This window comes from Mastomys coucha, unplaced genomic scaffold (genome assembly GCF_008632895.1).
Source record: "Mastomys coucha isolate ucsf_1 unplaced genomic scaffold, UCSF_Mcou_1 pScaffold9, whole genome shotgun sequence".
Classification (NCBI taxonomy): Eukaryota; Metazoa; Chordata; class Mammalia; order Rodentia; family Muridae; genus Mastomys; species Mastomys coucha.
In genome coordinates, this window is record NW_022196915.1 from 88,963,175 (window position 1) to 88,988,402 (window position 25,228).

General features: G+C 41.7%; 1 protein-coding gene across 2 annotated transcripts in view; it reads left to right on the forward strand.

Annotated features, from left to right (window-relative positions):
- Positions 1-25,228, forward strand: part of Slain1 (SLAIN motif family member 1) — a 63,799-nt gene that overhangs the window by 34,190 nt on the left and 4,381 nt on the right. Inside the window, exons 3-7 of one of the 2 annotated variants that reach the window (XM_031361281.1) lie at positions 3,923-4,072; positions 5,142-5,291; positions 7,527-7,868; positions 14,838-14,993; positions 22,397-22,688. In XM_031361281.1, the coding sequence (XP_031217141.1) occupies positions 3,923-4,072; positions 5,142-5,291; positions 7,527-7,868; positions 14,838-14,993; positions 22,397-22,688 (1,090 nt within the window). The remainder of the gene's footprint in view (positions 1-3,922; positions 4,073-5,141; positions 5,292-7,526; positions 7,869-14,837; positions 14,994-22,396; positions 22,689-25,228) is intronic. The other variant, XM_031361282.1, reaches the window with a different exon arrangement.

Below are 25,228 nucleotides of genomic sequence, written 5' to 3' on the forward strand. Positions count from 1 at the left end.
TCTCTCTCTCTCTCTCTCTCTCTCTCTCTCTCTTTCTCTCTCCCCAAAGTTGCACAGGACTTTGCATACAAATATTGAAATGCCACAGCCACACAAGGCTAAACTATAGGAAATGAGGGAGAATACATGTTAGCTAGTCAAGAAGAGAAGCCACGAGCAAAGAGCACAAGGTCATGGCTTATTTATAAAGTGGGTCTGTGTAAACTGAGGAGCCAGTGAGAGGTCTCTTTAGAGAGCCTGTTTGAGCAGGATCATTCTGCCCTTCAGAGGTGACTCTGACTCTAGGTCAACCTGATTTCTCTGAGGGTGATTAGGAGATGGGTGACTTAAAACTTGGACTTGACATAGTGTCTGTGTGCTGTAGCTTTTCCTTGAATGTGTGAGTGAGGTAAGAAGGGGGGGAGGATAAAGTGGAAGAGCTTAGAAATATGAAGTAGTACTGAGAGATAGTGTTCCTAGAAAGATCAAAGCTCTGTCCTCCTGGCTACTTCACCTGATTCAACAGCACAAGATGCTGTGGAACTCACAGCCTATAAGGACTGAAGATCTGGGCTTGTTTGGAGATTTCTAGAAGATGTTTGCTTTTCAAGACAGAGGAAGACTGGGGTTTCGTGTGGTTTACGGTCAACTGGCTGGTGCTCTTATTTTAACTGTGTGCCCCAGAAATCTTCATACTTACACTAGGCAGTAACTTCCCTTTAGCTAATTTTTACAGGTTGGTTTTCCCAGTCACAGATCTTCACCGATAGTAATATAAAAATCATGAGCTGGTGATCACAAGATTAATACTGATGAAGCTCAGTGAGTTAGTTGTTGCTTATGAGTGTGGGCAAGTGTTCTACAGGCATGTTTCTTTCACTGAACCTATTACTGGCTTGAAATGTCTAATTATACTCACCTTTGTCTTCAAAGACATTATGCTGAACACTGTTATTTTAAGTTTAAGGTATTGGACAGAATAGTATAGCTGTCAAAGTAGGAATGGTAGACTGGCTTTAAAGGGAGTAGACATTAGTTTATCTTGTTTAACATTGTGTGGACCACCTTCAGCTCAAATCCTAAAGGGCTTTAAAGCATCGAGGAGGGAGGATATCTTCACTGGGCACTCAGTATGAAAGTAGTGGTTTATAGAATACTTGACCGCATTCGTTTTTTTCTTTACTTTGTTATTTATGTGATATGTGGGTGCCTGTGATTGTGTACCATGTGTGTGAAGCTGTGGAAGCTCAAAGAGAGCATCAGATCCCCTGGAGCTGAGTTGGTGGTTGTGAGCCACAGGTGTGAGCGCTGGGAACGAAGCTCAAGCCTGTGCCACCTCTCTAGCCCCATATGTCCTGGGTTTTTGAGCTCTGAGGATGATCACTGAGATTTTAATTAGATCAGGTTTTTCCTTTACATGAGTTAGATCATATTGATTCTTCAGTTTGCTTTTGATAATGTGCCGAGACATAAACTCAGTAAAACCTGAATATTCCCTATATTTTTTGTGAGTCTAGGTAAAGCTGAATGATGGACTGTCAGTTTTTCTGGAAACTTCTCTGTCATCCATCCACACAATAATTTTGGCAGTGGGATGCAGAAGGTGTAAGCTCCTTCTGAAAGCGATAACTGCCCGATATCTTCTCATGATTGCCTTAGTGTAGTCACTGGAGGACTTAAGTGTAGTTATGTACAAGAAGGTAAAAAAATAATTTCATTAATGTTTATTTTAGATTTGAAAACTTGGAGATGCTGAGAAAAGAAGCGAGCAGACAACTAAGCACATCTGACCTTTTCTCCCGGAAGGGGTTGGAGTTCAGTAAAAAGCACACTTAATGCCATGTCCAGTAGCTGCTACAACTAACCCTTTTCGTAGAATAGGAGTGAAGGGAAATCGTTGTAGAGGAGCCAGTCACCTGTTCTCTGCATTGGGAAGATTGCCTTCCTCCTCGTAGGGTCATTTTGGGCATCTTTGAGTATCAAATAAGTTAACATCTTTGTATGAAGAAAATCCACGCTGCTAGCTGGGTATGATGGCAGACGTTTGTAACTGCGGCACTTGGGCCAGAGAAGTAGGATCAGGAGTTCAAGGCCAGCCTCAATTACATAGTAAGTTTGAGGCCAGCGTGTACTCAAAGAAAGACCCTGTCTCAAAAGAACAAACCAAGCAAATCCCAAAGTAAACAAATCAGCCGAAGTAAACTGTGCCACCTTTAACTGTCCTGTGTCGTTTGTTACTTAGGAAGTTGTTTCTGTTGCACAAATCCACAGAAAGAAATGAAGAGGAAACGTCCCTTCCTCCTCTTGCTCCCTTCCCCTCTCCTCCGCATCATAGCCGTGGGCACTAATAGAGCAACATTGTTTTATGAGATCGCCTCTATAATAATTCTCCTCCCTCTCCCTAAATGCCTAGCCCCTTTCTGATGAACAATATAGAGTGTTTTTTCTTGCAATAGATGCTATCTGTTTCTAGTTGTGATCTTGCTGTCATAGCTGCAATAACTGTGCCATTGTGCAGGAAGGCTGGGCCACTGTCGTTATTGTGCAGAATAATGAATGCTGTTTTCTTGTGATGTGTTGTCCCCCTGCATCTGTGGATGAGAACACGAATTCATTGTAATTTGCCTGGCACACGATCAAACTCATATACACTATCATTGTCTGTCCACCAAGTTAGCAGTCACAAAGGACTATTGACTTTGTTTTTCGTACACAGAATTTGTAATGACAGATACCCCATAACTGAGATGGAAGGTGGTAAGAACAACCACTTTGTATGTGTGTTAACTGCAATTTTGTGCTATATTGGGGGCACGGGGGGGGTTGTGTCAGGTTCTGAGAGTCCATGTCTGCTCTGACTCAGTAAGAAGTGCTGAAGCACAGACAGACATACAAACAAGTTGAATCAGGGACTCAGAGGACCTGTGTCAGTTAGGAACCAGACCTCATGACAGCATCTCCCAGGCAACCTTGAGGATTCTGATCATAGTTGCTTTGCCGGTTCTCCTCACCTATATAGGAAATAAGGTCATATTTACATAACTGAAATAGTACCCATCTCTTAAAGACTCTGGACTCAGGGGAACGCATCCTGCTCTTTTGAATGACCGTAGTGGGATAGTCAAGGATTTGCAGCATCCCACTTTCACAGCTTGCGTTTGCTCCACCGTCCTCATCCTCCATTTCCCCCCATCCCAGGGGCCACTTCCAGAACTTCTCTGTGGTGGGCGAATGAATGCTCCTTAGCAGGCACGGTAGAAAGGCCCTGAATGCTTTTCAGGATTGGCCTTTTCTTTTAAGAATGAATTTGTTTAGTTTGTAGGAGTGTTTTTCCTGCGTGTATACATGCACTCTGCGCATGCCTGGTGCTCACAGAGCTCGGAACCTCTTCCAGAAGAACTGGAGTTATGAATGGTTATGAGGACTCTGCAAGAGCAACAAGCGCCCCTATCTGCTTCCATCTCTTAACACTTTATCTATATAAAAGTTTTTGATGGGTATGTTCTCAAATTAACTGCATTGAAAGTAGACCAAATAATATTTAGGGCTCTGAACATTTAATATTAAGAACAAGTCCTCAAACTTTTAGAAACTTCAAGTTTTCTCATTTTTTATCTTCCTTTGATATTGTTTGATATTGTGATCACAAAACACTTAATTTTTATTCAGAAATGGAAAATACTTCTAACATAGAGGCTTGAATTTTCTTTTTATATTGCATTTAATCAGAATGAGGCAGATTTGCTATTTCTCAATAGTTGTGTGAATCCTAACTCATAAATGACTTGTTTTTACATATTTTCCTTAGATAAATGGGAGTCAGTTAACGTATGGAAAGTTGCTTTGTTTTCCTTTCTTAAAAAACGAAGTCTCCTTTACCCCCTCCGATGAACCACATCTGCCTGTGTAGCGCTAACTGCTGCTGTTTTTGCTTCCGTGACAGCGAGCCGATGGCGGAGTCTCTTCTCTTCACCTGCCTCCCTGGCTTTCCCTTATAGCCCTGTTGCAAGACTCAGCCCTTATAGCAATGGCATTAGTACTCCCAGCTCCTCTAAAACCTCCAACAAAGCAATACTAACACCTGAAAGAACAGGTAATATTTCAATTCCTGACCAGCTGCTTGCTTTGCTACTTAGTCATGAAACATGAAAACGTGTCCATCTGCCGCGGGAAAGCCCGAGGGTGACCTAGTGTCTCGGAGGTTGTGCCGCATGCTTCCTCTGGGTACGGAAAGCGCATGCGTCCGTGTGCTTGTTTATTGCTTGGCTAGGTTGTGTTTGGTAGATTGCCCTCGCTAGCAAAGCACACATGTAGGTACGTGTTTCCAAATGTTTGACGTGGATGGGATACAAGTTTAGGTACTTCTTTACTGATTTCAAGATTACGCGACTTTTTATCAGTTTTCTGAAGAGTTTGTGTTTTCTGTTAGGTTTTTGAATCCAGGCCTCAGCAGAAGGAATGTTGGAGTTTTATGAGACTAGAGTCTCACCATTGCCTTTTTTGTCTCAGCATTGGTGTGAATCTATCTCAATAACACTCTTTCATTTGGCTCCTTTCTTCTTTGGTTCATTTATATTAGCCCACTGATTATTTTTCCCTGGGTATCAGCAAGTCTCCTGTGATTGCTCACTGGTCTAAATTATAAAGTTATATATGATTTTATATAAATGTTTCTTTTTTGCTTGGCATTTTCTGTTTATGGCACTACTGTGTCTGCCCACTAAAAATGGAGTGGGTTAAGTTTAATTGTGAATATATGATCAGTTATTGCTAGAGACAGTCATCTGATTATCAATTAAAAGTATAATATATATGCATATATTATATATACATGTATACACTTATATACATATATGTTTATATATGCACATTTTTCTTAGCATATATGTATCCTCCTTATAGTTTGGCACTAATTTTTTAGTAGATAGTATAGAATGATTTTGATTTCATTCTAGAAGTTGGATTTGAAAAAGCAAACAGTAAATAAATTGTTTTATACTTATAATTTATAAACATGTAAAGATATATTTATGATTTGTCAAATGGTGACATGTCAGTCTTTCTGTGACATGTAAACAAGAAAAACACCACTTGTTTATGAGTTATAACACATGGACACTTCTGATTTCCGTAAATAATGATGTATTTCCTCTGTATTTCAGGTTATACCTCCAGGGGCTCTCCACTTAGCCCCCAGTCATCTATCGACAGTGAGCTGAGTACCTCGGAGCTGGAGGATGATTCTATATCCATGGGATATAAATTACAGGACCTTACTGATGTTCAGATCATGGCTCGTCTGCAAGAAGAGAGTATGTTCTTTTTAATTGAGGGGCACGAGGTCCCCACTTGGACACTAAGTGGTGGAAAGTCCCACGCTTTTCCCAGGGACTGGGCAGACAAGTGGATTCTTTGTTTCATATCAGCATCCTTTGTAGTTGGAAGAGTTACATGTTCCTTAAGTGCTGAAGAACATTGTAGGTGTTAGGCCAGCTCCCAGCACCATTGATCTATGGAGATTGTAGGCATCTTGAACATTCCTCTCATAGCATTAGGTAAAAACAGACACGCACAGGTTCTCAGCATCTTTATTTGCAGTAGCTTGTATCGGTTACTTTTCTGTTGTTGTGGTTAAACACCATAAGCACAGGCAGCTCAAGGAAGAGTTTACTTTTTTTTCTTATGGTCCCATTGGGGTGAGAGTCTACTATGGCATGGTGGAGCTATGGCAGCAAGCAGCAGGCATGGTGTCAGGAGAAGCAAGCTGAGAGATCACACCTTGAACAGCAAACTGGAAGCCAGAGAGTGAACCAGAAGTAGGGCCGGGCTATGAACTCTCAAGGCCTATAGCTAGTGCTGTACTTCCTTTAGCAGGGCTCACAGCTCCTAAATGTCTCCACACAGAGCCCTCAACCGGAGACCAAGTACTCAAATGTGGGAGCCTGTGGAGGGTGTTTCTCATTTAGACCATCCCTTTCTAGCTGGAACGTGTTTAGATGCCCTTCGGTAATGAGTGCTTAAGTAAGTGTGGAATGTCCGTATCATAGAGTATTACTCATCAGCAAACAGGAACATGCTATTATAGGGCATCTTGGCGGGATTCTAGGAAATCACAAGAGAGTGTGTGCAGGGTACCTATTTATGTGACCTCAGATGGGTGGGTGGGGGTGGGGTTGAAGGGCCTGGAAAGAAGATGGTGGTGAATGTGCTTTGAACAGGGTACCATGAAGGATTTCATGGTGTAGAGATGCTTGCTATTGTGAATGGCATAAAAGCATGCAGCTGGTACAATTATAAGAAAGTTAATATTGGCCTGTACATACATAAGTAAAAGAAAAAAATCTGAGTAAAATGGGTGGATTATATCACTGTCGATATCCTAATTATTATACTAATAAAAAATTGCTGGAAACTGGGTAAAGTGCTAGAATTACTTCCCAGGGCCTTGTGAGGGCTCATAGTAATCTTTTAAAACATCAGTTAAAATGCATTAATACACACCAAGCTAAGTAACTGTGGGAGACTACTGGAACTGGAGCAGATTACCAAGTCATCTTTGTGTGAGGTGCTTCAGAACATTGGCATCGAGGGCACAGTAAGATGTGCATTGCAGAACAGGGTAAAGCTTGTGTGGAGTTTATCTTTTCAGGCCAGCACAGTGGAAACTGTTAAACACACCAATTTCCTCAGTTTATAATTACCCAAGAGCACTGGGAAACACATGGCGATACTGATGGAGGATTTTAATAAGATGCTTGTGGAAGAGCAAGGCGGTTACTTTGTATCATTAATTGTGAATTTAAGTGCTTAGTCTAAAATGTGGGAAAAGATTGGATGTCACTTTTAGATATTAAATAGCCATGAAGAGACTTCTTTAAAAACTGGCTATGGGCAATGTTAGGAATAAAAAACTGCATTATAAAAACTTCATATAATGCAAAACAAAGACAGTGTGACTGTCTTTGGGGTTGTTGCTATCTAGGATGGCCTAAAACTACTGAAGCGTTGAAACATTGTCATGCTCTGAAGAAATTATAGCCAGTAATGTAAAAAAGGGTGAGAGATGACCTTGTTAGAAACATTGCTCCTCAGGTTCTAAACGTTCTTCTTAGCCCTGAACACTGGTAGAGGGAGCAGGTACCTTACTGCATCCGGGATTTAGTTTTTTGTAGTTCTTCTAGCTCACAGGAATTTGTGGTTATAATGATTATTGTTTTCCTAAACTCTGTCTTCCTAACTGTATTCAGACTTGAAAAAGGATAATTTGGACAATTTTATAGGTAATGATTTCTGGAGCCATAACAGGTAGGTCAGATCTTCACAGCCATGGGGATGTAGTTTTATCAACACTGACTGACCTAACACTAGATCTCTGATTGGTAGATAAATGTATGTTTCTGTTTGTGTTGGGGGGGTGTTTAATGACCTTAAACAAAAAGCTGTGTCCTTGTTTGCGTCACTCATTGTCATTTTAAAGTAGAGATATGGATTGTAGTTTAATGCTAATTACTCCACACTGCCTCATAGAGTGCTGTCTGTCTCACTAGGTCTCAGGCAGGACTATGCTTCCACTTCAGCCTCTGTGTCCAGAAACAGTTCCAGTATATCCCTGAGTTCAGGGAAGAAGGGGACATGCAGTGATCAAGAATATGACCGGTACAGCCTGGAGGATGAGGAGGAATTTGACCACTTGCCGCCGCCCCAGCCCCGTCTCCCCAGGTGTTCACCTTTCCAAAGAGGGATCCCCCACTCACAGACTTTCTCCAGCATCCGGGACTGCAGGAGGAGCCCCAGTTCCCAGTATTTCCCTTCAAATAACTTCCAGCAGCCACAGTATTATTCACCTCAAGCCCAAACTCCAGACCAGCAACCAAATAGGACCAATGGAGGTAGGCTCTGCTTCCAGCCAGTGCATCCTTGGGGTGTTTCTCGGGTCTAGGTTTATCCTCGTGTCCTTGTCAGTTTGGTCTAAACTTAAACTTACACCTAAAGTTGACTGCCTCCTAGCTATGTCTCGGTTTTATAGATTTCTGACTTGAGGAAAACTACCATGATGATTCTGTCTCAGAATGATCTTTTGTGTATTTGTGTGTGCATAGCGTGTGCATACACACACACACACACACACACACACACACACACACACACACACACGTGTATACAGAGGCAGAGATTAGAGGTCAGTGACTATTGGCATCATTAATTATTCTCCACTGTATTTTATGAAACCGGATATCCCATGGAATCTGGAGCTTGCTGATATGGTTACATGGAATCTGGAGCTTGCTGATATGGTTATATGGGCTGGTTGGCAAGCCTCAGGGTTCGTTCTGTGCTTTCCCAGAGCTGAGATTACAGGAGTTTTTTTCTTTTTTAATGTGGGTGCGGGGACATCTGGTCTCCAGCCTCACACCTGTGCTGCATGCATTGTACTGACTGAGCCATCTCTCCGCCTCCAAGTGTGGAGATCTTTAGTTGCTGTTTGTCTACTGTGAGATGGCAGTATTGGGCAGGTTGAAGGTTTCATGGCTGAGCCCCATGTGGTTAAAGGCCCCCTGTTGTGTTCACAGCATCAGTAGCCTGTTACTGGGCTTAGAGCGTCCACAGTGAACGTTTGGGAGCCTGCTGCTCCTGTACCCTTAGACTGAGGGGGCTTGGGGGAAGCATGCTTCTAATTCTTAACCTCAAATCAGTAGCCACAAAGCAGTAGGATTAGAGAGACAGCTGCTCCATGTTTGAATGAGAAATTGATCTGTAATGTCAGTGTAGTGGGTTATAATTCTCTTTCATATTATTTACTGTCCTTCCTCATATTCCAAGAAATTAGATTCTGACTACCAGAACCACCGAGAGAACAATTATGTGGCAACCCAAGGCCAGTGTGCATTTGTGTTGATGATCAGCCAGAACCTCCATGCAGAACCTAGAAAACTGGAAGAAACTTCTTGACTATTTTGGACTTATATAGTTAGAGTCTTTAATTATTAAATCATACCACTTCTCAAAGCCTGTAAGTAGGCAAATAATTCTTTAAAATGTCAGTAGGGTGAATACAAATTGAATTACTGGTCAAAAATTCTTAGTTTCCATCTTTCCTTCCTCCACACTTGGATTCTTGCTGCAAACTAGAAGTTCATTTGAAAGTATTGAGCGCACTATATTCCCAATATTTCTGTTAACACACTCAGATTTTAAACTTGAGAGTGTTGGCTAAAAAAAGTCTTAGCAGCTAAAAGTCTTAAAGCTAGGAGTCTTTGAGCTCCTATTGCCAGGTAGATGGCATTACATTCTCCATGCTTACTGGCTGTCATGACACCATGTCACAGCTGGAAGACAGGTGCCTGGGCTTGTTACCTGAAGATGTTTGCAAGCCCCACAGTTGAGTTTGTTCTGCAAGCTCTGGCTCTACATCTGGGTTGGCATTGTCAGTGGATTGTGCTCCTCTGTGCCACTGTTTCTGCCTTGGAAACCTGATAACACTTTGATCAGACACCATTTGGAAAGGACTAGCTTTCCCTGAAGCCCACACTCTGGTGCTGCTCACAGGAACCTGGACGCACACTGCAGTCCAGGATCTGGCTGTGGTAGTTTTAATTTTCCTAAGTGTTTCTTCATGTGAAGGGACATGGAACACAAAGGTAATTTCCTGGAATCAGCCTCACAGCTGCAAGCACAGGCTCTGAGGCCAGCAGGCCCTGAGTTCCGGTCCTGCCCTCCCACTTAGCTCCGTCCAGCTGAAGTTCCTCCGGCCCCTGCAGCTTTGTGTTCTTACAAATGTAAAATGAAGAAAAGATAACATCTAACTCAGAGAAAACGTCACCGTGATTTCACATCAAACCATCTGGTGCATTTTTTCCCAATTTAAATATAAGGAATGAATTAAATAATGAGTACTGCAGTGCCTTGAGTAGATGTGCTGAATAAAATTTCTCTCCCACTCCACCTACACTTTTTGAACATTTTTAAACATATGGCTCAGATATCTGAGCTTTCAATGTTATTTGAACCAACTTATGGAAGAAGATGGTAACTTTGAGAGTACCCAGTGTTTTTCTCAGTAACTAAAACAACATAGATGGGAGAAGATTATTAGCTCTTCAATCTTTTTTTAAAAATGATCATTAAAAATTTAAAAGGGCACATAATGTTGCAAGGGGGATATCTTAGGGTATTCTGAGATGAATCAGGGCCTGGAAGGGAGGTATAGATATGATAAAGAAACATTGTATATGTATATGAAAATTTTTAAGAATAAATAAAATATTATTTTTATAATATGCTCAATTTTATATAATTACTGGGACAATAAACCAAACTAGCATTGTGGCACACACTTTTAATCCCAGCACTGGGGAGGCAGAGGCAGGTGGATGTCGAAGTTTGAGATGTGCTTGGTCTACGTGGTAAGTCTAGGCCAGCCAAGCCTACATAGTAAGACTCTGATCGAGCAACCATAACCATAACCTAAATAAAACAGCAACAGTTTAAAAAGGTAGAAATAGATTTTTAAAATTCTTTTTTTGTGGCTCCTACACTATCTGGTTTCGAAAGAGACTGCTTGTGAAAGTTCTTGTCATGTTTTGGGAATCTTTGAATTGGGAGTATATCTGTCAGACAGCAAGTAACAGGAGTAACTAAGTTTTGCAGATCTTTTCTAATCATTTCTGTATTCTTTAGGGTTTGGTGGTGTGCGGCACAGACCCCTTCCTTGGGTCTGTGTTGACTGGCAGGTGAGACTGCTGTCTCCCTGGTTCCTGAGTGGTCTTTGTTCCACAGAAGGCTGAGTCTTGCTGCCCTCTGACTGAACATCTGAACTCTTCTCATGCTTTCTTCCACCTTCTGTTGTATATTGGTCCTTGAATTTCTGCATTCTTAGGAAGATGGAATTAGGACATTGCTTTTCAGTCTTTGGACTTTAAAGTGTGCACTACTATGAATATATTCCAGATTGCTTGCCAGGGAAGTGAACCATATTTCCAGATGGTCTGATTGAACCAGAGACCACAGTTCACTTGGGAAGTGTCTGAGTATTTATATTTGGACAGCTTATTGGTAAGGACAGTACTCCAGGATTATGGTGTTAGTAAATTGACTCGGTACCCAAGTACATGTTAAGACTGCTTTTAAAGACCAGTGTGTCTGGATTAGTGGAGATAATGGTGTGTGTTTTACCTAGATCATGGTTTGAGGGGGGACATGTAACAAATGATATCCTTGGGATGTTTGGAAATTTTTGTTTATAAATAATGGTGCTATGCTTAAATGCGATAAAAGTATTATGACTTTTGTACACATTTCTTCATTTTAGGAGCTCCATATACATTTGGGGTTAAAGTATCAAGAGTGTCTGAAGGTTGTATACTGTTGAAAGCATACAAATGGCTGTGTTATGATGAACTAGCTGGCAGGATGAAGCAGCTTGGAGCTCTAGGAAGAAAATACATGTGCTCATGGTGCAGTTTTTAATTTTGCTATATTAAAAACATTCTTGGTAGATTTTGGAAAATAAGTGCATTTTAATTTGTATTAATTTATAGTACGGGAGACTAACCTGGGGACTAATCAGTGCTAGGCAAACTGTTCCTACTATCGAATCACCCTATCAGCCCCTGGAATTAAATTTCCAAACTACAGAAGTTCAATCTTCTAATTAATAGAAAGTCATTGTTTCCCTGTATCTCTATGCTATCTAAAATATAGATAGTGAAAATAGTTCAGTAGTGTGTAGACCTAGATTCTTCTTCACCACACCAGGTTTGGGATGCCAAGAGACCTTGCTGTGGGTTTGGAGAGTTTATACCGTCTTTTAAGTTCTGACTTAGATCACACAGATGAAAGTGCCTACACACACACACACACACACACACACACACACACACACACACTGTTGAATCTATCCCAGTGCCTGCTGTAAGGGACTAGGGACTTTAGAAGTTGGGGGATGTACTATTAAAAGCCCTCCAGTGGGGCTGGGAGGAAGTGCATTGGGTGAGTCCTTGCATCATTTGTGAAACTGGCTTACTCTCAACTATTGGGAGTCCGGGGGAGCCTCGAGGAGCTAGTCTTCCCTTCATCTGAGGTTCTGTTTTCTGGGCTTTGTTCCTGTTTACTGAGGTCAAAGGATAGTAAATGGAAAATATTAGAAATCAGCTATGCCGGCTAGTGTTCTGTTAACTTGACACAGGTAGTGTGACTGGTGAAGAGGGAACCTTGACTGAGAAAGTGCCTCCATAGATTGGGCTGCAGGCAAGCATGTAGGGCATTGTTTTAATTAGTCATTGATGTGGGAGGGCCCAGCCCATCGTGAGTATCCTTAGGCATGCTCTGTGTGGTTCTATAAGAAAGCAGGCTGAGCAAGCCATGGGGATCAAGCCAGTCAGTAACATCCATCCCTCCATAGCCTCTGCATCAGCTCCTCCCTCCAAGTTCCTGCCCTGTGTGAGTTCCTGTCCTGACTTCCTGCCATAATGAATGGTGGTATGAAAGTGTGAGCCAAAACTCAACCTTTTCCCCACAGCTTGCTTTTGGTCATGGTGTTTCATCACAGCAATAGTAACCCTAAGATATAAACAACAGATCTGAAATAGCTTTTATTGTTGACTTGCTCATAAGCTTTTATTAGTCCTTTATCATTGGTATGAATGTTCCAGAAACACAGCGTATGTACATTTGGGTGCTCTATATGGTTTTTAGACCTTTGAGATTTTGGAAGGAATCCCCTGAGAGTAAGGGGAAATAACTGTAATAAACAGCCATGAACTAGAAGAATCTGTCGCAGGGTACTGTAGAACTACACAGACCGGGGATATGGGAGTGGCAGCCAGCACATGTGTAGAAGAGTTCTATGAAGGAGGAGCTGTATATTCTTATAGTATAGTAGCAAGAATTTGCAGGTTGGTGTAAACACACTGGTCTTCTACCATTGCACTTTCTAAAATTTCTGATTGTACTTTATTATATACTTCCTGTGTAATATGCTTATTATACTCATTTGGTTTTCTGTCTATTTCCTAGATGACACCATAGAGCAAAAAGCTGCTAGACAGGGGTACAGTTAAAGAACATGAGCAATAAAGGTGATGCAGTGTGTAAGGGAGGAAGTTAAAGGGATCCGGCTTGATTTGCATCATGAGGAGTCAATTGTACCACTGGTTTCTGACTTAGCTTGCAAAAAAATATGACTGTCAGACTGTATGCCCTGATACACACACTGCAGTGTATTGGGGTATATAATAAGACAATTCTTAATAGATTTGAGCAAAGAAAAACATTAAAAATAATAAAAACAAATTTAGACATCGTGTTTGTAATCTTTGGAAAATTCAGCTCTACTTTTTAAAATTTTATTCTTTAATATTTAATTTCTTTCATCTTGGAAAAACTGAATTTATCTTAGTTTTTCCTCTGAAGTTGATAATGGAACTAAAGATATGAAATTTAGTTTTAAACCATAAACTCAAGAATTGGAAACTGTGGTGGTCTCGTACACTGTGGCATCCCCAATACAAAAGAGTGAACATATGCACCCTAGGTGTTTCTCTGTTCATTCCATGGAATGAAGGAATGTGTTCAGTGGAGGAAGTGCTGGGTCCAGTTAAGAGAGTAGTTCCCTGTCACTGGGAATGGGGCATCAGGAGGTAGGCCTGGTGATGTGTATTGAGCCTGCTAGCCTAGAGGCTTAATCTCACCCATGTTCAGAGTTTGGGGCTTTGGGGTTGTGGTGAAAAGGCTTGGAGCTGACAGAGCCAAGCTGGGGCTTCCCAGATGTGTCCTTGTGTTCTGGAAGAGCGTGGCAGGGTCTGTGGGAACCAGCTAAGAGCGTTTTGTGGAGTGGGTGACAGAAATGCGCCCTGAACTGCTGAGGTGGAAGGTTCGAGGACTATTAGAACTGACTGGATTTGGACAAGTGCGTGGCTCTCCATGATGTAGACATGAAAGGAAAAAGGAAGGAAGTCCAGTTTAGTGCTTGCTCCAGTTCAGACCTAATGTTGGTTTCCTGCCTTGGAGTGAACTGCCCTGTGTGGTGGTGGAGGAGAGGGCCATGGTAGAAAGAACCAGTTACCTTGAACTGGTTCCTGATGCTTTCAAATCTGAGCCAGGCTGTTTGTAACTCTCTGCTACCTCCTGGTGGCAGAAGGTGCACCTAGCAGGAGAGAAACAAAAATAATCAGGTCATTCAGTCTTTTGGTCTTTGTTGAGTGTGCAAACAGCTTGCATATGGGGAGGGTTAACGCTTTGAAGAAGTTAATGATAGTGACTGGCAGCTATCCTAAGAGAGTTCAAATTGGAATTTAATTTATTCCATTTTAACCTGTTACCAAAAGATTTAGTAAGTTTTGGTTTTGAGTCTCTCTCCTTCTCTCTCTCTCTCTCTCTCTCTCTCTCTCTCAGTCTCTTTCTCTCTCTCTCTCTCTCCATATATGTATATATATATGTATATATACACATATGCGTGTGTGTATTGTGTGTATGTTTATTAAATATGCAAGTACCTTTATTTTAGTGTTTTTATTTCTAAATAGTTGCAGGGTTATTTTCTAACGTTACTTCATGGAGCATTATATTTCATGGAGCATTAATCCACTTACTGAGTAGTATCAAAAAAGTAGAATTGCTTTTTTTCTTTGTTAAAGAATGTGTGTTTTCTCTGGTTAACAATGCATCAGTTAGAATATTCTAGAGTTTACATTGCCCATATAAGAGATTGGTTCTCTTAGTCTGTTTGTAACAGGCATGCTGTTTTTTCTGTGTCCTTGATCAAAATGGCATTGTTATTTACTTACTTCAAAAGCAAATGTTTCTATTGGCATGCAATTTATTTGCAGTTTTTAATTTAGGAAAATCCTTTCTTCTTTTAGATAAGCTACGAAGAAGTATGCCTAATCTGGCCCGGATGCCCAGCACCACTGCAGTTAGTAGCAACCTCAGCTCTCCCGTGACAGTGAGGAGCAGTCAGAGTTTTGACTCAAGCTTGCATGGAGCTGGAAGTGGGGTTTCTCGGGTACCGTCCTGCAGTAAGTATAACAGTGATGGCTCTAAACATACTAGGTAGTCGGAACACTGGGAGGAAGTTTTCTCAACATTTCTTTCTCACTTCTGTACACTAAGGAGATGTTTCTCTGTCTTGTAACTTAGTTTTCACTATGATCAAGCAGTATTCCCTTCAGTGCCCATGTTTCCAACTGCTACAACTAATAAATTCTAGGAGTCCTTTAGCTGGAGGATAGCAGACACACTGAATAATCCCCAGCATATCCATGTACATACCTTTTCCCATACAGATCCTTAGCTTTCCTTTTGTGAGTCTGCCATTTTTGCTCAAGAGAGGCACACCAGTTTGGTCTAGCTGTTAATGTGGTCATTGTTCACTCTTCCAAAGCATATTTCTCCAAAGGTGAAGATAGTGTTGTATAAGGTAATTTTATATCCTCCATTCCAGTGTACCTGTAAGGATTCATTCACAGTGCCTGTAGGGATAGGGCGGTTCCAGCTACCCATCCCATCCCTGAGGATGAGGTCTGCCAAGGCTGAGGCTTACAAAGACCCCAGGCCAATATTCACATACTATAAGAGGTCCACAGAGAATGCAGAATGCTAGCTAAGAGTTTGCATCTCTAGTGGGTTTTAAATTTGCCTTCCTCAAACCTAGGCTTGGATACCAGTTTATTTCCCAACATGAGGTTGTCTTTTATTTCTTTATGTTCTGGTTCCTAACAACAAAATGACTGCATTTATTCTGTATAAGGAGCTGTTTTTAGCTGTTTTATAGGCATTATGTTGTCTACCAACAATTCTGTGACATAGTTTTTATTATTATTTTGTTGATGAGAAAGTTTCAAATGGGTAACATAACAATTTAGCCAAGGGTGGGCAGGTCAGAAGTACAGAGTTAAACAAGGTCTGTCTCCTGCTAGGGCCTATGTTCTCTGCTATACAGGTTGAGCTTCTACAACCTAGAAATCAGAAAGAAAAAGTGTTTCCCAATCTGAAACTTGAAGGCTGTGTGATACCTTAGGTGGGAAATACACATAAGTTTCACTAGTCTGTGAAACTTGTTTTCATATTAAAAATATGGTAAATTGTATAAATTTACCATTAAGTGCATGTAAGTAAGCTTTGTATTTGGAGTTTGGTTCAACCACAGTGTGCAGGAATTTCTCTTGCTGTTCCCAAGGGAGATGTCTTTTTTTCGAGACAAGGTTTCTCTGTGTAGCCCTGGCTGTCCTAGAACTCATTCTGTAGACCAGGCTGGCCTCGAACTCAGAAATCTGCCTGTCTCTGCCTCCCAAGTGCTGGGATTAAAGGCGTGTGCCACCACTGCCCCAGCTGGGAGATGTCTTAGAAAGAAGAAAGATGTATCTGGTTTATAGTTTCAAAGGAGCTTTTTGGCCTAAGGCTGGTTCTATTGCTTGGGCCTGAGACAAGGGGAAAATCCTGGACCATGTGGAGGAGTATTGTGGCTGGCCACGTGGTGGCAAGGACACAGAAGATAAGCAGGGAAGAGGCCAGGGACCGAGCATATCAGACACACTTCTTCAGTGAGCTACCTTATGCTCTGCTTCTCCCAGTCTTGAGTCCTAAAATTTCTGCCCTCTTCAAAATAGTGACCAAGGCTTCAATACCCATACCGAGGGTGACCTTTCATAATGAGTATCTGACGTGCTCATATAAAGGGTGTTTATAATCTGTCTCCAGGAATTCCCATGGTCTTGACAGTTACCGAAGTTCTCAAAATGCCCACAAAGTTCCCCTGAGACCTCAGTCGAGTCTCAGCAGTAAACTATGAAATCAAGAAAAAAAAACGTTAAGTACTTCCAGCAGAGTGACCATTTCCATCACAGCAGGGAAGAAAGGATAGGGGATAGAAAGGCAATCCCTTGGCAAGGTAAGCAACTAAGGTCAAGCGCATGATGCGCAGGAGCAAAGGCTCTTGGTTAGCCCTGCACCTAATGGTTCTGCTGTAAGCAGACCATAGGGCTTCTCCCTGGGCCAGCTCTTCTCATTCCCTGCAGCTTTCCTTGGCAAATGTCCTGTGTTTATCAGATCTGTAATTCCTGAAGTCTCGCTAGAAGGCTTCTGGCCCTCCCCCACGCTGCCCAGTCTGTCTCCTTCAATGTTCAATGTCCTTGGAGTGCTTAGGCCGAGCCTGTACACCGGTTGCTCTTACGTTCTGCCTGCCTACCTGCAGATCCAGCATCATGTAGGTGACTCTTCTAGCTGAGTTCTTTCAGACCCTGGCAGCAGGGGTCTGAGTCTCAGAAGAGTCCTCATTCCCATCTGCGCCAAGAACACAGTCTTTTCCGCTGTCATATCTAACTGGTACTCTGGTCTTCTAAGAGTCATTCGATGCAAAGGTTTTGTTGTTGTTTAGTTTGCCTGCTTCTATAGACATCTTCCAAATTTACAAATTCCTCCTTGCAAACCAATAGCAGGTGCTTAAGAACCACAGTGTCATAGGGTCAGAGCAGCTGCCCAGCTTTTAGTATTTTGTTAGATTTTTTTATCACTATGACACATAATTAAGAGAAGCCATCTAAAGGGAGAAAAGTTCATTTTGGTTCAGTGATGCATGTGTCAGCCCTTGACTGACTGGATTGCTCTGGGTCTGAGGCCCAGCAGATGTCATGCTGTGGGAACAGGTAGATGAGGGGGCTGTTGACTGCCCCAGTAGCCAACAGAGAAACAGGAAGGGCTTAGGGACAAGGTGTGTCTTCCTGGGATATGACCAATGACCTGCTCTATCTGGGTAGGCCCCATCTCCTACTGTTTCAAATACCTTTCAGAAAAAGGCCACCAGCTATGAGCTAAGGCTTTAACACAGGAGCCTGCTTGTAGGTGACATTTTATGATCAAACCACGAACACAGAAGATATGTCTATGTATATGCAAGTGTTCTGCAACATGAGGGTATGGCTGGGGAGATGGCTAAGTGATGCTTTGGCTGCTCTTTCAGCGGACCCCGATTTGATTCCCAGAGCCCACATCATAGGTCATAGCCTTCTGTAACTCTAGTTCTACAGGATCTGATGCCCTCTTTGTACTCTGGACACTAGCTATACAAGACATACATTCGGTCAAAACACCCGCATGATAGATAGATAGATAGATAGATAGATAGATAGATAGATAGATAGATAGATAGATGGATGGATGGATGGATGGATGGATGGATGGATGGATAGATGATAGGTAGAAGATTATATATATGTACATATATACATATATATGCATATATATGGTAGAAAATATATAGATAGAATATAGAAGATAGATGGTAGATGATAGGTGATAGATTGATAATTTCTCATTTGAAGACATCCCAAATCTTAATCTAAGGCCTGTGCCCCAGCATTTTAGATAGGGAGTGCTCAGCCTGTGTCATGGCCACTCTTAATGTATTTTACCAGGTTGTGAGTACCTCTGGACTTGGACCTTGGTTTATTCACTTTCCTGTTCCCAGGGCCTGACATGTTGCCTGAGCACAATGAATTGATTGTGAAGGAATGAGTGAAATGAACATGAGTACATGAATGAATACATATCCATTAAATTAGTTAAATTAGTGAGGTGTCTAACGAGGGCAGAGGCAGTTCATGAACTTACTAATGATGCAAAACAGAGAGGACTATTCACTAACTTATATCATTTATTTTTAGACAGCAGGCTAATTATAATCGAAGAAATTTAGCTGAGGAAAAACTTAATTTTTAGGTCTGAGTTAATGAAGACCAACAGTGTAAGTGTGGAGTGATAGAAAAATGTTTTGACTTTCACAAATATGGGACTGATAAGGAATTTGTTGATTGTAACTCAGTGTGGATAATAGCATCTTTGAGTATCATAAAAATTAGTACAACACAAAATAGGATGGAGTGTTCATGATTTAGGATTTCTAGCTTTGAAATACTAAAAAAACTGATGTGAACATATTGGAAAGAAATGGCCTGTGGCCAGAGCTGAGACCGTTTGAACCACAGAATAAATAATAATAATAATAATAATAATAATAATAATAATAAATGTTAATAATAGTTTATAATTGATAGTGCCATATAACTATCTCTGGGTCCATGCTTATCCAAGCAAAAAGCAAGGGGTGGATCAGGGATTCTTTCTAGGTGGAATTCTATTTGGAATATATAAAGAACTGAAGAAGATAGGAAAGTCAGAACCAAGCACGAGGCATTAGGTTACTGCGCATTATGTCAGCCTCTCAGGTGGTTTGGATGAGCATGGCCCCCATCTGCTCTACATTTGAATGCTTGATCACCAGGGAGCTGGACTACTCGACAGAAGGAGTAGGACGTAAGGGGGTGGGCCTTGTTAGAGGAAGTGCGTCATTGGGGTTTGGGGTGGGCTTTGAGGTTTCAAAAGCCCACACCACACCAGTCACCGCATCTGTGCTTGTGGATGTGGGTCCCAGCTCCAGCTCCCAGTGCCTGCCTGTACGCCACCATGTTCCTGTCATGATGATAGTGGCCTAAGCCTCTGAAACTGTCAGCAAGCCCCCAGTTACATGCTTTCTCTTTTGAGAGTGCTGTGTCTCCTCACAGCATTGGAACAGTGACTCAGATGTTCACAGGATTTGGCAGAGGCTGGGGGAGAACCTCATTGACAAAGGACTATGTCGTCAGACTGGACCTCGGGTTTTTAGTTATGGAATCCAGGCATCATAGTGTTCCTGTTTTTTTTTTTTTTTTTCCTTTTCTTACTTATAAAACTTGAATGATGTCTATTTTTGCTAGTTTCTTCTACTATTTTTTCTTTTTAATGTGATCCCTTACATATGTTAGCTGTAAGGGACATGACCCATGAGTCATGAGAACTTCATGAGAACTTCCTGAGAACTTCTCCATACTATCATTTCAAATGAAATCGGATTTTCATTGAGTCTGCAAGACACTTTTGGGCGAATCAGCAGCAGTCTAAGTGTTCCATATTAATAAATAGTAAGTTTTTGTTGATTTAAGTCTTAGTCTCAGCAGTGTCTTATAGGCTTTGGTTGAGAGGTTTTATGTCTCTAAAATTAAACTTATTTCAAAGTATTTATTTTTATAAATAGTTGGGCTTTTTTCAAATTTAGCTTCTTCTAGTTTTATGGTATATTAATTTTCTTCTTTCTATAATGAAACACCCAACAAAAGCAATTAAGGAAGGAAGAGTTTATCTTGGCTCAATCCATCATGGCAGGAAGGCATGGAGCAGGTGGCTGGCCACATGACATCTGCACAGAGAGGCAATACAGTGCTCAGCCGGCTGTTCTCTTTCTGTGCAGTCTAGAACCCAGCCAATAGCGTGGTGCTACCCACATTCAGGATAGGTCCTTCTTCCTCAGTCAAACTTCTCCCAGAAAACCTTCTTTGACCAGGACCCATGTTTCCATGGTGATTCTAGTCTGGTCAAGTTGACAGTGAAGAGCCCCAGGCACAGATGCTAGGGAGGATATCCTTGTTCTTTGGGTTTTGATTTTCTATCCAGGGGCTTTGTTGAGTTTAGTTATCCTAACAGTTGAGGAGCTCTGTATGTAGTCAACCTAGTAGGTTCACATTGTCTACAAAGCATATTGAAGAATGGTCCTAAGAGTGCAACTGAAGCAATGCAGCCTTCCATCGTCAGGAGAACAGATCACCATGTGTTGTAATACCATAAGTATTAGTAATAGTAATAGCACATAGGGCTCTCATGCACATAATACTGGGTAAAAGAAGTTCCACACTAAAAGGAAAATGGGATGTGATTCCAATGTAGGGATGGCCAGCGTGCAGTGACAGAAGAGGAAACGTGTTCTCTTGGGTGACGTTGTCCCTGGGGGTGGAGTTTGGGAGTCTCTGAGGAGCTGGTGACACTGTCCATCTTGAGATGGGGTGTACATGAACATGTTCACTGAAGAAAGTCATTAGCATACGGACTTAAGGCTGATTATAGATAATGCTTCCGAAGAAGTTGAGCCAGATTCACACACTGCACTTTGTTTTAATTAATAGATTTCTTTTACTTTAAAAACAATGACTTAAAAATACTTTTGTATCAAGGCAAAACCGTGCCATGGTTGCTGTTAAGGTCTTCTCTTCATCTTCAGAGAAGGGGAGTGCAAACTTAACTACTTCTGCCTGCCCAGCGCTGCAGCCTAAGATGATGTTGAACATTGGGAACATGCTAAGGATGCTTCCTTAGACTGCTCCCTGGGCTTTGTAGATCTCGCCACTGTTACAAAGGTCAGAATGGCACTCTTTAACTCAGCGGTTGCTGAGGCTTTAAGTAGACTAATTAGCTTTTCAAGTAAACCCCGAGATAGTATCCCAGTGGAAGCCATGTAAGGAATATGTTTGTGCCTATGGATGTCACTCCTGACTTCCTTTCTGTGATCACAGCTATTAAATTGTCCCCATGTTTTGTTTCATGAGGCCAGCATTAGAAATATATCAAGAAATTCTAATGAGGGTTGGAGAGATGACTCTTTCTGAGAGCACTTGCTGCTCTTCTAGAAGACTTGAATTAAGTTCCCAGCATCCACATCAGGTGGCTTGCAACCATCTGATGCACACACACTGACAGGCACACACACACACACACACACACACACACACACACACACACATACATACACGCACGCACACACACACACACACACAGCATGCATCCATGCATGTGCACATACATACATAAGTAAAATAAATAAATGAAACTTAAAAGAAATTCTAATATCTTTTAAGGAAAAACAACTTTGTCTTGGAATAGTTCAGAGATTCTTAAATTTTAGAGTCATCTTCTGAATATTCAGAGTCCTTTGAGCAGCACAGCCGTGATCTGATCAGGTCCTCTTATACATCAGTAGTTTTTTTTCTTGAGATTTGGAAAAAAAATTTTTTTGAAAAAACTTCTAGATAAATTTTACAACTTAGAAATCTCAAGGAAGTTCAGAAAAGAATATGTAATTAATACATAAAATAAAGATACTTGCTATTCTATTTTTATTATTCAATGCCATACATATTTACAGGTCTGTTATCATTTATTCTCACACTTACAGACCATCCATGAGCCCATTCATATGCCAAAGAAATGTAAACACAAGTAATGACACCATGAAAACCCTGCTTATTTTAAGTATAATGAGACAATGTTAGTTAGTAAGACTTTTGGTCAAGGAGGATACTGATTGAAGTTTGGGGAAGTCATAAGTTATGACCTGATTTTTTACCTTCATACTGTTCATAGATCAAATGTATTCAGGCAAAGTATTGCAAACAGACAACATGGGATAGTATTGTCATAGGATTCTCTCATACTGAAGGGTGCTTAGCACCTGTACATCACTTACCTCTTACTTTCAAGAAACGTAGGCTCCTCTGCATGTAACACTTGTAATTGAGAGGCAGTGGCGAGTTCCTCACACCGACATTATTTTCTCCTACAGTCCCATCACCAGGACAGATTCAGCACAGAGTTCACAGCGTGGGGCACTTCCCAGTGCCCATCCGGCAGCCCCTGAAGGCCACAGCCTATGTGAGCCCCACTGTTCAAGGCAGCAGCAGTGGCAGCAGCATGCCCTTGTCCAATGGCACGCAGTTATATTCCAACACGGGCATCCCTACTCCGAACAAAGCTGCGGCTTCTGGGATTATGGGCCGCAGCGCCCTTCCGAGACCTTCATTGGCAATAAATGGGAGTAACCTGCCTCGAAGCAAGATTGCACAGCCTGTCAGAAGGTGAGAACTTCGTTCACATGACTGTATCTGTGCTTGGAAATTAACATTTTCTCCAGCTCACCCCCACTTTTCTCTGGCTTAGGTCAACCATAGGTCATTGTCCTAATGGCGCATCCTGGGTCAGCTGGTGATGGATGTTTCTGTGTAGTCAGACTCTACTTTCTCTCTCACTTGACTCTTATCCCTTGACTCATCTATAGAGTTCTCATTCCACCGTGCCTCAAGTTGCTTGTGTGGCAAGTTTCCTCCCTCCTTCAGGCCTGCTCACAGTCACACCTCTGCCTAAGGTCTGAAACATCTTAGTTTTACTCATCAGGAACCAGTTTGTATTGCTAAGTTCCAGATAGCCCAGGCATTTTTTTTCAGCCTAAAAATGCCAAATTCCTTATAGGGTACATTTTAGACAAAGATAGTGACAGTAATCCTGGCTTATTTTCTTTGGTAAATGCAGAGATGTGACATGCTTATGGCTGAACGGAATTACATCACACACACACACACACACATATGTGTGTGTCCATTATTGGGGACCCTCCTTTTATTCTTGAATATGTATCTTTTTTTTTATTAGATATTTTCTTTATTTACATGTCATATGATTTCTCCTTTCCCAGTTTCCCCTCCAAAAAAAAACCCCCAAAAAACAAAAAACAACAACAAGAACAAACCCCTGTTCCCTCTCCCCTTCCCCTGCTCGCCACCCCACCCTCTCCCGCTTACTGGCCCAGGCATTCCCCTACACTGGGGCACAGAACCTTCACAGGGCCAAGGGCCTCTCCTCCCATTGATGACTGACTTGGCCATCCTTTACTATACACATGCTGCCAGAGCCATCAGTCCCACCGTGTGTACTCCTTGGTTGGTGGTTTAGTCCCTGGGAGCTCTGAGGGTACTAGTTAGTTCACGTTGTTCATCCTAAGGGGCTGCAAACCCTTTGGCTCCTTTGGTCCTTTCTCTAACTCCTTCACTGGGGACCCTGTACTCAGTCAATGGATGGCTGTGAGCCTCTACATCTGTATTAGTCAGGTACTGTCAGAGCCTCTCAGGAGACAGCTATATCAGTCTGGAGTGCCCTTCCTTCAGTCTCTGCTCCATAGTTAGTCTCTGCAACTCCTTTTTGGAGTTGGGTATTTTGTTCCCCCTTTTAAGAAGGAATGAAGTATCCACATTTTGGTCTTCCTTCTTCTTGATTTCTTGTGGTTTGTGGATTGTACTTCGAACTTCTGGGTTATTAACCCACTTATCAGAGAGTGCATACCATGTGTGTTCTTTTGTTATTGGGTTATCTCACTCAGGATGATATTCTCCAGATCCATCCATTTCCCTAAGAATTTCATAAATTCATTGTTTTTTTGTTTTTTTTGTTTTTTTTTTTTTGTTTTTGGCTTTTCAAGACAGGGTTTCTCTGTATAGCTAGGCAGTGTCCTAGAACTCACTCTGTAGACCAGGCTGACCTTGAACTCAGAAATCTGCCTGCCTATGCCTCCCAAGTGCTGGAATTAAAGGCGTGTGCCACCACTGCCAGGTTAAATTCATTGTTTTTAATAGCTGAGTAGTACTCCATTTTGTAGATATACCACAATTTCTGTATCCATTCCTTTGTTGAGGGACATCTGGGTTGTTTCCAGTTTCTGGCTATTATAATAAGGCTGCTATGAACATGGTGGAGCATGTGCCCTTATTACATACTGGAGCATCTTCTGGATATATGCCCAGGAGTGGTATAGCTGGGTCCTCTGTTAGAATTATGCCCAGTTTCCAGAGGGACTGACAAACTGACTTCCAGAGTGGTTGTACCTGTTTGCAATCCCACCAGCAATGAAGGAATGTACTTCTTTCTCCACAACCTCTCCAGCATCTGCTGTCACCTGAGTTTTTTATCCTAGCCATTCTGACTGGTGTGAGGTGGAATCTCAGGGTTGTTTTGATTTGCATTTTCCTGATGACTAAGAATGTTGACCATTTCTTTAGGTGCTTCTCAGCCATTTGGTATTTATCAGTTGAGAATTCTTTGTTTAGCTCTGTACCCCATTTTTTAGTAGGGTTATTTGATTCTCTGGAGTCTAACTTCTTGAGTTCTTTGTATATACTGGATATTAGCCCTCTATCAGATACAGGATTGGTAAAGATCTTTTCCCAATTTGTTGGTTGTCATTTTGGCCTATTGACAGTGTCTTTTGCCTTACAGAAGGTTTGTAATTTTATGAGGTCCCAATTGTCAATTCTTCATCTTAGAGCAGAAGCTATTGGCGTTCCGTTCAGGAAATTTCCCCTGTGCCTATGTGCTCGAGGCTCTTCCCCACTTTCTTTTCTATTAGTCAGTGTATCTGGTTTGATGTGGAGGTTCCTGATCCACTTGGACTTGAGCTTTGTACAAGGAGATAGGAATGGATCGATTTGCATTCTTCTACATGCTAACCACCAGTTGAGCCAGCACCATTTGTTGAAAATACTGTCTTTTTTTTCTACTTTATGGTTTTAGCTCCTTTGTCAAAGATCAAGTGACCATAGGTGTGTGGTTTCATTTCTGAGTCTTCAAT